The sequence below is a fragment of the Solanum pennellii genome, chromosome 4, assembly GCF_001406875.1.
Source record: "Solanum pennellii chromosome 4, SPENNV200".
Lineage (NCBI taxonomy): Eukaryota > Viridiplantae > Streptophyta > Magnoliopsida > Solanales > Solanaceae > Solanum > Solanum pennellii.
Window position 1 is genome coordinate 60,289,759 of NC_028640.1, and position 14,796 is coordinate 60,304,554.

The window sequence follows — 14,796 nt, forward strand, 5'->3', positions numbered from 1 at the left end:
AAGGAAAGGTCGCCTTGTTTTATGGAATATGTCTTGTAAGAACATACACTAGTGGTTCAATAGGTATGGTTTCTACTAACTTTTTTAAAAGCTTTTCAAGCTCTATGTGTGTTTGCATTCTGTAATTTTAAAGCCAGTGATGACTACGACAATGACAGAGGGAGAGATTTCAAAAAATCCGATGTAGAATGTTATCGTTGCTAGAAATTTAGTCACTGTTATTCTGAATGTCGTACTAGGATGCCTAGTGAGAAAGAAGAGAAGTCAAATTTTGTTGAGGATAAAGAAGGAGAAACCTTGTTAATGGAGGTTCATGCTAAGGTGAGCCCATAGAGCAAGTTATTTTGGTATATATGTGAATACCGCCATTTGTAACAATATGACTAGAAGTAAGTCTTCTTTTACTAATTTAAGTGAAAATGTTTAGTCAACAGTTAGTTTTGGTGATCTATCAACAGTGAATGTGATGGGAAAGGGTACAATATCAATTTTAGAACAAAAAATAGGTGTGTGGAAATCATATCAAATCTGATGAGAGTTGTCACCGTCAGCTGTTACAAAAAAAGGTATGTCATCATGTTAAGGAAAGATACATGTGAAATTTCTAGTCCCACTAGATGATTTATCGATTTTGTGAAAGTTAGTCAAAACACATTGTTTCCTTTGAATATTGAAAATGTTCAATCTTACTACTTGGCGGAAATGAAAATTCCTTCATGGTTGTGGAATTTTTGATATGGTCACTTGAATTTTGGTGGCTTGACGATCCTTCAAAGGAAGAGTATGGTGACGGGGCATTATGAAATTGTTGTTCCGTCTCAAGTTTGTGAAGAATGTGTTGTTGGAAACAACGTCGTTTCAGTTTCCTAATAGTAAGTCATAGAGATCCAAGGAGGTATTAGGCCAGTACACTCGGATGTTTGTGGGCCATTAACACCAATCCCGAATGGGGGCAAAAGGTATTTTATCACCTTTATTGATGATTATTCGAGGAAGACTTGGGTTTACATTCTGAAAGAAAAATCAGAGGCATTTAATGTATTTAAAAGCTTCAAACTATGTGTGGAGATTGAGACTGGAAGGGACATTAAGAACCTTCTGATAGATCATGAAGGAGAATAATTATCTAAGGTATTTTATGAATTTTTTGAGACTCGTGACATTTTGAAAGGGCTTAGAACAACATATAAACCACAGCAAGATGGTGTGACCGAGAGGAAGAATAGAACCATTCTTAACATGGTTCTTAGCTTGCTGGCTCAAGGAAGAGTTCCATAGGAATTTATGCCAGAACAGTGAAATGGAGCATTCTTATCTTGAACAGAAGTTCAACTTTTTCTCTTCGAGATATACTACCTGAGAAAGTTTGGAGCGGAAGGAAACCGGCAGTAGACCACTATAAAAATTGTGGATCCATTGCTTATGCACATATTCCAAAAGAATAAAAAGAAAGAATCTTGATGATAAAGATGATAAATGTGTTTTTCTTGGTGTTAGTGAAACATGTTGTGCTAGCATTTGATGTAAAAAATGAGGTTGCAGCAGTTGTACGTGTGCCTATTCCACCTGTGAGATATGATGTGTTGACTCAGGTAAAGGATGAGCTATCCAATGTAACTGTTTACAACGATTGCGGGGATGCTTTTTTGTTAGATATGTACGGAGGAATGGACATGAGTATGAATCGTACTGTGTGAGTAAATCTTGGACGCAAGAAGTCTCGACAAACATTGGAGAAATATCCCTTTGTTGACAATGGTACTGTGTTGTGCAGCGTATTACCGTGTATAAACAGTGTTGATGACATTGTGGTGATCTACAAAACTGAAAGGATATATATTTATTACCTGAATGGGAAGAAGGTGGATACTATTATGACTCCAGCATAATTAAATCCTAAGAGAAGATTCATACCATACACAAACAGCCTCGCTGTGATACATGAGCTGAAGAAGTAGTTGTTCTGTCAAGTAGAATTCTCATGTTACATCCTCTTTTGTTTTTATATGACTTGGATTGTAGATTAAGTTGTTTTTCTAATAGACATGTTTTTGATTGCCAATATAGTTTGAACGTTTTTTCCTCCACTCATTTTGAATTATTTCTTGATTGATTGCATTGTTTTACTTGTGAGTTCCTTTCTACTGTTACTTTTAAATTTGATGATGGAATGTGCGGTATGATCAGCACACTCCACTTTCATCAGAACGGAACTCACAAGTAAAAACACACAATCAAGCAAGAAATAACTAAAAATGAGTGATGATAAAAACCTTCAAACTACCTTGGCAATCCAAAACATGTCTATCACAAAAAGAACTTAATCTGCAATCCAAGTCATATAAAAACAAAAGAAGATGAAATTAAACATGAGAATTCTACTTGACAGCACCAACAACAGAACAACTACTTGTTCAACTCATGTATCGCAACGAGTCTGTTTGTGTCCGGTATGAATCTTCTCTTAGGATTTAATTGTCCTGGAGTCATAATAGTCTCCAACTTCTGCCCATTCAGGTAATAAATATATATCCTTTCAGTTGTGTAGATCACCACAATGTCATCACCACTGTTTATAAACGGTAATACATTGCACAACACAGTATCATTGTCAACAAAGGGATCTTTCTCCAATGTTTGTCAAAACTTCTTATCTCCAAGATTTACGCACACACTACGATTTAGACTCATGTCCATTCCTCCCTACATATTAACATAAAAACATCCCCACAATCATTGTAAACGGTTACATAGGATAGCTCATCCTTTACATGAGTCAACACACCATATATCCCAGGTGGAATAGGCACACGTAGAACTGCTGCAACCTCATTTTTTTACATCAGATGCTAGCACACCATATTCTCCATATTCATCATACAAGATATTCAATTCTTGACAAAGAAGGTTGTGACGAGAAGAGATGTTTTTGATGAGGTAAATACTTGGGATTGGAATATACATTAGTATACTCCAATCCTAATTAATAATGAAGTCGAAGAAGTAGTTGCCACACTCAAAATTGCTGAAATTTCTATTGAAGCAAGTTATGATATTTCACCACAAGTTTTGGAATAAATTAATGCTCCTGATCAGCCTCTTAGTTGTGCTTGCATAAGGCCCACATTGATGATGGATTATAAGGTAACAATTCTTGTTAATGAAGATGTTCCCCACTTTACTTTGTTTGTAGACTGTGATCCTACAACTTTTGAGAATGTTGTCAAAGAGGAGAAATGGAGAAAAGCTCACTAGAAATCACTTTTAGCGACAATTATTTAATAGCAATAATATAAATGCCGCTAAAATATCTTTTACAATCCATTATTAGCGGCAATTGACCATTAGTCGGTAATAATTGACCCATTAACAACATTTATTTTTTACTTAATGAAATAACTAATAGACCATTTCATTAAAAGAATACCTTTTTATTCCAAAATACCCCCAACATTCTGTACATGGCTATAGCTAAACCCATTACACTCCCAAAACTCCCCCAAATTCTAAAAAAAGGCAATTCCAAATTACGACGTCTTCATCTGAAGCGCAATCCAAGATTCACCACATTGGCATGAAGCAATATCAATGTCTCTGAAGCTTCATCTTCTTTGTCTTCGACTTCATCGTTTGTATCTCCGTTTTCTTCATCCGCCATCAACTTTCTCAATCCTTTGTCACCTCTTCGAGGTACGCCGCATTTTGTTTTATTTTTTTTGAATGTGATTAGATGATGATGAATGTTTTTGTATGAGCGATGAAATTACCATATATAAGAACTGCACTCTTGCAATGAAGTTATAGTTTGCTGAGATAGAGTTGTACTTTGTTCATGGCGCGTTGTGATAAGCTAAATCTATAAATAATTTTGCTCTGTATTTGCCTTTGCTCTATTTCAGTTTGCTTGGTATATAATGCAACAATTTGTACCTTTCTTAATGCAATCACTGTCTATTTTATGATTTTCTTTTTCAAACCATGCTTTTACTAATATGGTTTTTTTGGTTTATGACTATAAAATCATGATATATAAGGATTAGTATATGTAGTTTCCAGAGAGTTGTGCTCTATACATTGTACTAAGCTCTAATTCGTTAATTTGTGCTCTATGCATTGTACTAAGCTCTAACTCGTTAATTTGACTCCTTTTAGATTTCGCTTTCTCAAAACTTGAATTTGATTTTATTAGCCTAATATAGCTTTAACGAACATAGCTTAGAAAATCTGTATATATTAATTAGATATTGTTTTCTTTTGAATTTAGCTCGAGAAGATGAGTTAAAATTCTCTGTAGCTTAGAACACTATTTAAGATTTCACAACAAAACTAAGAGCAGCCTCTTGCAGGTGTGTTTCCATTGTTTTTTCCTTTAATAGTTTGTTTGCAAGTTTTCACATATATATATAATTGTTGAATTATTGGTCATTGTTGATATCAAGATTAGAAATTGTACTTAATTCTTTTTCTGTTGACTGCCAAAGAGTGAGTGTTGAATCTTTAAATAAAGTTCGTGGACCTAATTAATCAAAAGATTTTGAAATCTACCCTTGGGAAAGACAATTGTTGTGCAATTTAATAGTCGTAATCAATCAATTAGAAAAGAGGGTCGAAAGCTTGCTAGCTTTCTAGGCATCATTGCTAGAAAACCAGATTTGACACCGTTAAATGCAAATGATTGGCGAGTGGGTTTGACGAAGAAGAAATAAAAAAATTGGTGGAGTTTGTTAGGATATGAAAATATTAATCTTAACAAGTATCATTTCTTTTTATTCATGATATCATCTTTTTCACTTTTGTGTATCTTTTCAGAAAAAGTTCTCAATTCCAACACATGGAGAAGAGTTTGTGGAAAAGTCTATAGGAAAAAAAATGGAAGGACTATAAATGTGACTTAAAGGCTATGTATGTGACCAATTATAAGACCAAAGATGCCTTGATGAAAAATAGACCAAGTCACATACCAAGAGATCAATGGAGTTGTCTCATCTTGTATTGGCTTTCTGAAAAAGCAAAGGGTAGTGATAGTTTTGTTTAATTAGTACTGACCTATTTTTATTGAATTCTGTAACTATGTAGTTCCATATCCAAAATATGTTTGAACTGATAAATAGTTGTACTATCTTAAAATGTGACTTAGCTACCGATGATCCCCCTTTCCTTGTGGTAATATTGACGCGAATAAGGAAATCAGCAAGATTCGTCTTTCATGGTCAAAAGTTATTCTAAATAAGAACTGATGTTTTATTTTCTCCTTTTAGAGGCGTAGCCAAACAAATATAATTAGTAGATCTAATGAAAATATGCCTCACACCGGAGGGTCCAAAAGCATAGCAACCTTGATGAATGAACATGTATTCATGCATACATTACTTACTATAATAATTTAACAACTCATTTCAATCATGATGTATTCATTTGGAATGAATTGTACTTGATTAGGCTATAGATGGAATAGAGCCTACACGTGCAAAAGTCTATATATTAACTCTTACAAAACGCAAAGAGGATAGACCATTGGATGAGGAGTCTTCAAATGTAGTTGTAAGATTTCTTACCCTTTTATCTTTTAAGATTAAAGTATGAGTAGTTAATAGCACATGACTTGATATCATTTATCTTGTCATAAATTATAGTCTTCATTATTCTCAGAACATGATGAAAGAGAAGTTGAGTAATGGTGAGACATCTGAGGAACAATCACATGAAAATGTTGCCTGGGAAGGAGATGTGTATTCTCAAGTGTTGGGAAATGAAAAAAGTGATTATGTTCGTGGTTTAGGACTTGGTCCAACCCCTTCTCTGTTATCGGGCAGTAAGTCTTTCATACAAAATGTTGTTTTTGATGATTTGTGTGATGAGGCCGATATGCACATAAGCTAGAACAAGAGATACATGAGTTGAAAGAGTTGAACAAAAACAGGATGAAGAAATGTCTTCGGAAGAAATATCTTGATAATTCTTATTTACTCATTTTCACAACAATCAAATATACTTTTGTAGCAGCTTCTACTTCACAAGAAGATCAATGATATTGTATAGCACAAACTATCACTTGGTTTAAAAATCTGAAAAGTATCAAACTGTTGGAGAAAAAGTATTTGATCAAAACATATTTGAATAGTCCAAACTACATTTAGTAAATACTCTTTCGTTTCAGATTTTTTAGTGTACTTTTACTTTTATTTAGTTTAATATAAAATGTTATTTTTTCTTTAGGTGGGGTACATCATTAAGACCACAAAGTGAAAAGACGTTTTTATATATTCAACATATACTCCTTAAATTAAAAATCTTCTTTGCTTTGTAAAAATTTCATATCAAATTAAGATCAGACCAATCTATATCTATATATTTTTATCAGTCTATACTACCTAACTTAAAACAACAAATGTAGTATATTTTTTGTTTTTATATTGTATTTATTTTATTTATGTGTATTATACTATATTATACTAAAGACAAACACATTTTGACATTGAAGGTTATGATATTTTCGAAGAGTTTTAGCTTTTCAGATATGTTGTGAGCTTTAAGAAGGGTTGTGACTCTTCTATAGTGTTACGACTTTTCAGAAGAGTTGTAACCTTTCCAATGCGTTGTGACATTTCCGAAGAGTTATGAATTTTCTAATGTTTTCTGACCTTTCCGAAGGGTTGTGAGTTTTCTAAAGGATTGTGAAATCTCTTTGATAACGCACAATAAGTAGTTTTCCATACACTACCCTTTGTTGCCTATAAAGAGAGGGGCTTCCTCAAATTTTAAAACTACATTTTAAAAAAAAAATTCATTCCTGTTCTTCTTAAAACATTCTATTTAGTATATCTTCTATTTTTTATGATGGAAAAATACTGGTGGTACGTGGTTTGATATTCACGCAACGCACGGTTGCAAATGCGTCAATACTAGTATATATATAAGTGGGAAAAAAAGTTAAAAGTCAAAATATCAAAATACCCCTATAAAGTTGAATTACTACAATAATACCATTAATAACACATAGTTAAATAAATAAGAAAATATCTAAAGAAACATATTACAGTTATTTATTAAGTTTATGATCTTTTTTATTTTTTAAAAATTAAATTAATTGGTAATAATCATTAATTTTAGTTGGTCATGAATGACCAAATTATGGAGAATTTTAAAAGTTGTGAAAATTGTTCTATATAGACCAAATCTATATTTATATCTATATTTACCTTAAAAACATGTACTCCTAACCTGAATGTTAAATTACTATAATATCCCTAACTTAGGTTGTGACTTTTTTTATGAGTTGTCACTTTTTTGATAAGTTGTAATTTTTTTCAAAGCGCTATGATTTTTCAATAAGTTGTGACTTTTCAAAGAGTTGTGGCTTTTTAAATAAGTTGTGACTTTTCCAAAGAGTTATGACTTTTTGAATAAGTTGTGACTTCTCGAGAAGGTCATGATTATTCACATAAGACACAAAAAATATTTGTTCGTACACTCTTTGTTGATTATAAATAGAGGGTCTTCCTCTCATTTTCAAACCACAATTTTTCCCAATCTTCTACTCTTCTTCTTCTTGCATTTAATTTTTTTTGTATAATTTATCATTGTTAAGTGAGTTTGAAGTTTAGTGGAATATGAGGTACCACTATTTTTGTTGACATGTGTATTTCACCTTTAGATCTTTTTTTAAGAGGTATTTTTCTTCTTTTCTTCTTAAACCTTTGTTCTTCATTCATATTTTAGCCCTAACTATTTGGTGAGAACTTTGATTTGGAGAAAATAAGGGGGTTAAATTGGGGGCTCTCTTTTGTCTCTCTGTAGGGATATGTCGTCGCCGGTGACATAGTCTGACAATTTTTCTGCCGCCACCCTCTCCACCTATGCTTTTATAATTTATCCGCCTTCACCATTAGCTCCTCCACTTAGTCAAAGAAATATCCGCCATTTCTTTCAAATAAAAAAAGCCCAAAAAAGAGAATATTTATACCACCACCAAGACAACTATGAGTTTAATTTGATTAGAATTATTTTTTGGTGATTGGAGATGGTGAATTTGATTTTTTTTTTCAAAATTCTTATATGGGAGTTGTTAAGAAATTTACAATAATGAATTTGGTGGAGAAGTTGTAATGGCTCATCAATTTTGGGATGATAAGGATTGAGAGATTTGGCATATGCTACCGTGCGTGCGATTGGAAATCTGGCTATAGATTGAGGGGGCTTTCTACCATTTTTTCTTCCTTTAGTTCTTTCTTATGTAGCGCGCTTATGATTTTAAGTTTTTCTTTCCATTTTGGAGTTAAGGTATGGTTGTCCAAAATAAATTTGGTATGCAAGTTTTAGGGATAATACTCAATTACCCCCCTAGCCTATACCCAAAATCCCTATGACACACCTTATCTTTGATGAGGTCCTATTACCCCCTCCAACTTTTTTTTAAAGTAATTTTACCCCTTGCGTGCCTACATGGCAATAATCGTGATTTCACCCATGTAGGGCGCGTGAGTGCAGATTTTGGCTAACAATGACCAATAAAAGTTAGCCACATGTTAAAGCAATTTGAAAAAAAATTCAAAAATATATTTTATTGTTTCTCTCAAAAGCAGTTCTTCTTCCTCTTTTCAAAAAATAACCCCATGTTCATGGTTCTTCATTTTTGAAGAAGCTCCATCCATTATCATTCAAGTTAAATAGATCCTTGATTTCAAAAGGTAAAGTAAAATTTAATATATTATTTACATCTTTTTATGTCGATTATTAATTCTTAATTTTTTTTTTGACAATGTTTATAAAGTTAGGGTTATGTCAAAATCCGAGTTGAATAAGTTGTGTATGGATGAGAACGATTTAATGTTTAACGTGGAAGTGCGATGCAAGCATGGAATCTTACTGCAAATGCAGGCGTCTTGGTCAAATCGCAATCCCGAAAGACGATTTTGGTCTTGTCCTCACTATGAGGCCACAAACTGTAATTTCTTTAGATGGAGAGACACGAAGAGATTTGATGAAAGATCTCGTTTTATTAATCCTAAATTGGTGAATAGGATTAACGAGATAGAAAAAAATTATGAGCGTGTGAAGATGCAACTGGAACAGCTTGATAATTCCAACATTGAACAGTCAAAACTAGAGAAAATTCCTTTGGATGAAGGTGAAAGTCTTCGAAATCGTTATGAAAATCTGAACATCAATTCAAAGGAGAATGTTGACAACGTAATAGAAATGGGTGAATTGAAAGACAAGAAGAAGATGAAAGGGATGAAAAAGAAGAAAACAAATAAAGGCTGTTGTTTTGGCAAATTCCTTTGTTGTGTGATGATTTGTTTTGTTGTTGTATTTGTTAGTTTTCTAACCCAAGTTGGTAAGGTATAAGGATCATATGAAATTGCCATAATTTTGTGTGGTAACAAAACCTTTATTTGCTCTATTGTAATGTAAAATTGAATTTGTTTGTGTTTGAAACTGTCTTAATTATCTATTTGCCATGTTGATATGTTGTGTTGGATGTTGTAAAATGAAGTAAAGCAACAGGTATTAATCATTCTTGAGAGCAAATTGTAAGTACAAAGTTGATTGTAAAAATGCCGAGAATTAGTCACAGCGCATAGGTGCCCAGAATTTCATTGCTTAAGAGCAAATTTTCAGTACAAAATCTAAATGTGCCCAAAATTATACAAGTCACAACACATACGCAAAACAAAGTTTTCACATTGCATAAGTACCCGTAATTTCAGTACTATAACAAAAAATAGGAATATTTAGTTTTCCTTCAAACATGAAACAAAATAGTACTTATAGTGGCCACCAAGAAAGTACTGATAAAACACCATTGATATCAACATTATAGTTTCCATGGGTGTTGAGCTTGTGAAGAGGAGGAAGCATTTGGGTTTGAAAGCCTTGATTGATCTCTAATCTGCTGGAGCCTTCTAGTTGTGATTGCCTGATTTCCTTTCCACTTCAATCCGCTTGTCGGTTTGAAACCAACATCCCCAGTTACAATACTTGATCTCAAAACTCTCTTTGGTCTGGCTATTATTGTGCTACTTGGCAGTCCAGGCTACAAAATTTTTAAAGAACTAAGATTATTAGAGAATAAATGTGCAAGTTATTAGAGAACAAACAATATGAATGCATCGCAATACTTACATTGAAAGTTTTGAAACCATTTTTAGCTTGAAACACACCCATACCAGTGACTCTTGGCCTTTTAAATTGAGTTGTGCTTTCAACACCCTTTCCTTTCCTGGTAGTAGCAGTTTCCTTTGGTGCAACATTTGTGTTCTGGTCTACACCCTGTGTTGTACTACCTTGAGAACATGTAAACCAATTTTCAAGTGGATGATTACTACCTCTTCATGCACTTCCCAATCCCCTACCCCTTCCTCTACCACTCCTGGATCTTGATAATACTCCAACTCCATTTACACTTGCACATTCTTCATGTGTTGGTGTTCTTGAAGTTGTAGGAGGTGCAGTGGTTCTAGGAGAGGCCCTTGATGCACTTGCACTTGCTCTTGCTCTTGTTGTTCTTGAAGTTGTTGGAGGTGCAATAATTGTAGGTGAATCCGCTGTTGCACTTGCATTTGCACTTGTGTTTTTTGGTCTGCCTCTCCCCCATTTGGCAACAGGCTCACTCTCAATATCAGTTGATTTCTAATTAGGAAAAAAAATATTATATTAGTAAGTTGATTACACTTTAAAAGTAAGTGACAAAATAGTAATGTACCTTTGGTCTTCCCCTTCCTTTTGAACATGATGGTTCTTCAACATTTGAAGTAGGGGTAGCTCTCTGTTCCCCGGCAGTAGAACCAACTCCATCACTCCTTCTTAAATGACAACTTCTTTTATTGTGACCTTTAACATGGCAAAGAATACATGTCATTGTTAGTCCTGTTTTAGCTAATTTACCAGACACCTTCTTTTCACCAACCTCTTTCCTTCTCAACTTTCTAGGTCTGCCTGGCATTTGTTTTATCACTGGTGGATCAATAACAGGATTTTTTTATTCTGGCCACATTGTCATGTTATTCATAGGTTGTATGAAATGTGAGTAAGTCATCAAGTACCTCTCTTTAGAGTAGCATGGATGAATGAAATCATGTGGGTCATATTGTTTATGCAACATTGCAGCTAAGGCATGTGCACATGGTATACCCTTCAACATCCAAGATCTACAACTACACTCCCTCTTTCTCAAACATACAGTGTGTTGTTTGTATCCATCCAAAACCTCATAGCCAGTTACTCCATTAAACTCAATGTTACATGCCATTGACTTATCAATATTTTGTTCTAGTACTTTCATTGCCATTGGAGAGAAATTGCTTATCCAAGAGTTTGGAAATTCACTTAACCTAGCTAACCTATTCATGACCTTAATTCTTATCTCTTCAAGCATAGAAATAATGGTTTTATGCCTTGCAGACAAAATCCAAGCATTAAAGCTTTCACACATATTATTATCTATTGCATCAGACTTGACTTCACAATTAAAATACATCTTACACCAATATTCTTTATCATAGTAAATTAGGTCATCCACTATACACTATACCTCCAGTACCTAATTTAGACAACTCATGCAGATTTTCTCTGAATTCAGCTTCAAAAGTACTTCTAGCACACTTCCAGAACTGATTCTTCCTTTGCAGCCCTCTCCAATTCTTTGACCAATTTGCTAGTATATGCCTAGCACACCTTCTTTCCTCACAAGCTGGAAACAACTCCTTTATAGCTATATCCAGTTCCTACAAGTTACAACAAACATTAGATAATTAAGTTTAAAAAGGGGATAAACCAACAGATAATTTAAAACAAGTTTACCTTTTGCATGTCTGACATAATTGTGAAACTTGTTCCATCTCCTAATCTCAAGTCTTCTTTCAACAGAGAAATAAACCAACTCCAAGTGATTGTGTTCTCATTTTCAACTACAGCCCAAGCAAGTGGAAGCATTTGATTATTGCCATCTTTAGCCACTGCAATAAGTAATTGACCCCTGCAAACCCCCTTCAAGAAACAACCATCCAGACCAATGCATTTTCTAGCTGACATAAATGCCATCTTGAGTGCAGCAAAACAAATGTAAAATGCCTCAAATACTGGCCTACCAGATTCATTAGCTTCTCCTAGCTTCACCACACAAGTACTCCCAGGATTAGTCCTCAGCAACTCATCCTTATAATCAAGAATTCTCCCAAATTCCTAAACATGATCACCCATAAGTTCATTCAAAATTCTAGCTCTTGCTCTTCTAGTTGTGGTCTTACCAACATGCACATTATACTTCTTACGGATTAACTCTTGCAGCTTGAACACTCTGATATTTGGTTGTTCAATAACTTTCTTTTTAAAAACAGTAGCAATGAATCTAGAGTTGCACAAATAATTCCTAGTAGCCTTTTGACATGAATGGACTGGCATGTAAGTCTTAATAACAAAGTTATTAGTCTTCTTGTCCAAACTTGCATATAACAACCATTCGCAATTTACCTTGCAACATCTCACCCTTACTCTATTTGGATCATTCACACACTTTTCAATCTGAACCCCTCTCTGAATTGCATACTTAGTGACTGCCAATCTAAATTCTTTTACACTTTCAAAAACCATACCCAATTTCCACACAATCTTCTTAACTTTGGGATCAAATCTGACTCTCTCTATGGTATGTTTTTTCCTTTTTGTGTTAGGCAGTTTCAATTTCATTTTTTCACCTTCCTCTAGCCAACTATCATCTGTGTCAGTTTCAAACTACAAGCATCAGAAGTTGCATAATATGGTTCATCACCCCCCAACCTTCCTTCTAAAGTACATCTATTGATAGCTGTCTCATCAAACCCAAGATCTGCTCCAGCATTACCACATGCTACTTCTTCAGTATCTGCAGGAATTTTTTCCCTTCTTTTTCTCCTCCTCAGAAAAGATCTTTTCTCAGCCCTCAGTTGAATTAACTCCTCATGAACATCACTTCCATATTGATCATCTTCAAGTATTTCACTATCTTCAGAATCATCACTCTCTTCAGTTGACTCATCAGATACTTTTACAGAGTATTCACTATCTTTAGAATCTGATGGATCACTATTTAGAGCTGTTGGGTTTGAAGTAGAAGAAATATTTGAGGTAGTATTTATAGTTATATCTACCCCATTATAAGCGGCCTCACCTACTTGATTATATCCACTAGCCTCAGTGGTCCCAAATTTATTAAAAGTTGCACCAGAATCCTCACCAGGCATGTGGACATATACTTCCAAAACAGACCCACTTTGCAAACAATTACACATTGCTAAGAGAATTACACAATTACACAATATCTCCTAAAATGCAACTATTAGGTGGCCGGACACTAAATTTACAATTTGGACTATACCCTAGTTCTTTAATATAGTCCTTTATCTCAAAGTATGATATTGTATCCACATCAATATCATAATATTCACTCACTAACCCACCCACATATCTTGCTTTATCACCTTCATACAACAAGGCCCCACCATGATAAAACTTTAAAGTAATGAATGTAAACCCACTCATACCTATATGCATAAACATAACAATAATTAAGTAAAAGTTGCTAATAGAATATAATAATTGACTAAGAAAACACATACCCAAATAGTTATAAAAACAATTCAAGTTGAAGAAAACACATACCCAGCCCCACACATACAGAACACAATACCCCACATAAATAACACAATACACGACATATCTTTATCTTCTTACAATTAGGTATGTAACCCCACACAGACACAACACAACACCCAACATATATTTTCTTCTTTGGATAATGTTATTTAACTTTAACCCCACACCCACACAGACACAACACAATACCCAACATGAATTTACTTTATTGTAACCCAGAATATAAACAGCACAGAAAAACACCCAACTCGTCTTTATCTTCTTGCATGTTTCATATTATAACAACATAACTCACACAACTATAATACCACCCAACCAACCCACACTCAAAACACGTTTCATATAAATGTATGAATAACAAGTTACATACACCCATAACAACAAAGGTGACAGTATGAATATATGAATAACATCAACCCTAAAAATAAGAAATTTGATATCTAACAGAACCACAACATAAACCCTAAAAGTTATATTTCACTTAAAATTGAAATCAATATTTAACATATCATAACCCCTACAAAATATAAGCATAACCACTACAAAATCTAAGCATAACAACAAAAAACAAAATAAATGAAGAAAAAACTAACCTTTGAACTCAACCAAGTCACGATTCTTGCTGAATGAAATCGACCCACGTCCCACACTTTCACGATTGAAATCGATCCACACACTGCAACCAAAAATTAACTCCCAAAATCCAACATCGAAAATCAAATTTCAGTTCGAAATCTAATTTCTAACCTTTGAAGTCGATCCCGTCCACACATGCAACACTTTCCCTCTTTCTACTTCATCTACTTTTTGGTAAAATTAATTTGGAAAAGATAAAACGCCAGCTTTTCATACTTGGGAAGTGTAAAGTTACTTTATCGAAAGCTGAAAAAGTGGGTCCCGACGCGTGTTCAACAAACACTTCGACCTTGCAGATTATTATTGCCACGTAGGCACGCAAGGGGTAATAAATTACTTAAAAAAAAGTTGGAGGTGGTAATAAGACCTCATCAAAGATAAGGTGTGTCGTAGGGATTTTGGGTATAGGCTAGGGGGTAATTGAGTATTATCCCCAAGTTTTATATAATTTTGTACTATTTTGTATTGTTATGGAATTTTTTTAATTTATTTTTGTGTTATTATTCTTCTAATTTCTACTTAATATGA

At 33.9% G+C, this 14,796-nt stretch overlaps 1 protein-coding gene and 1 pseudogene across 1 annotated transcript; one reads left to right on the forward strand and one right to left on the reverse strand.

The window, feature by feature from the left end:
• Positions 1-8,778: 8,778 nt before the first annotated feature.
• Positions 8,779-9,348, forward strand: LOC114076837. The gene has a single exon (XM_027916455.1). The coding sequence runs from the start codon at positions 8,779-8,781 to the stop codon at positions 9,346-9,348; it is 570 nt and encodes a 189-aa protein (XP_027772256.1).
• A 316-nt stretch (positions 9,349-9,664) lies between these two features.
• LOC107016858 lies at positions 9,665-10,945 on the reverse strand (annotated as a pseudogene).
• Positions 10,946-14,796: the final 3,851 nt, after the last annotated feature.

Bases quoted from the DNA above. Each gene is read 5' to 3' on its own strand.
- LOC114076837 (XM_027916455.1), top strand. From the start codon at position 8,779: ATGTCAAAATCCGAGTTGAATAAGTTGTGTATGGATGAGAACGATTTA.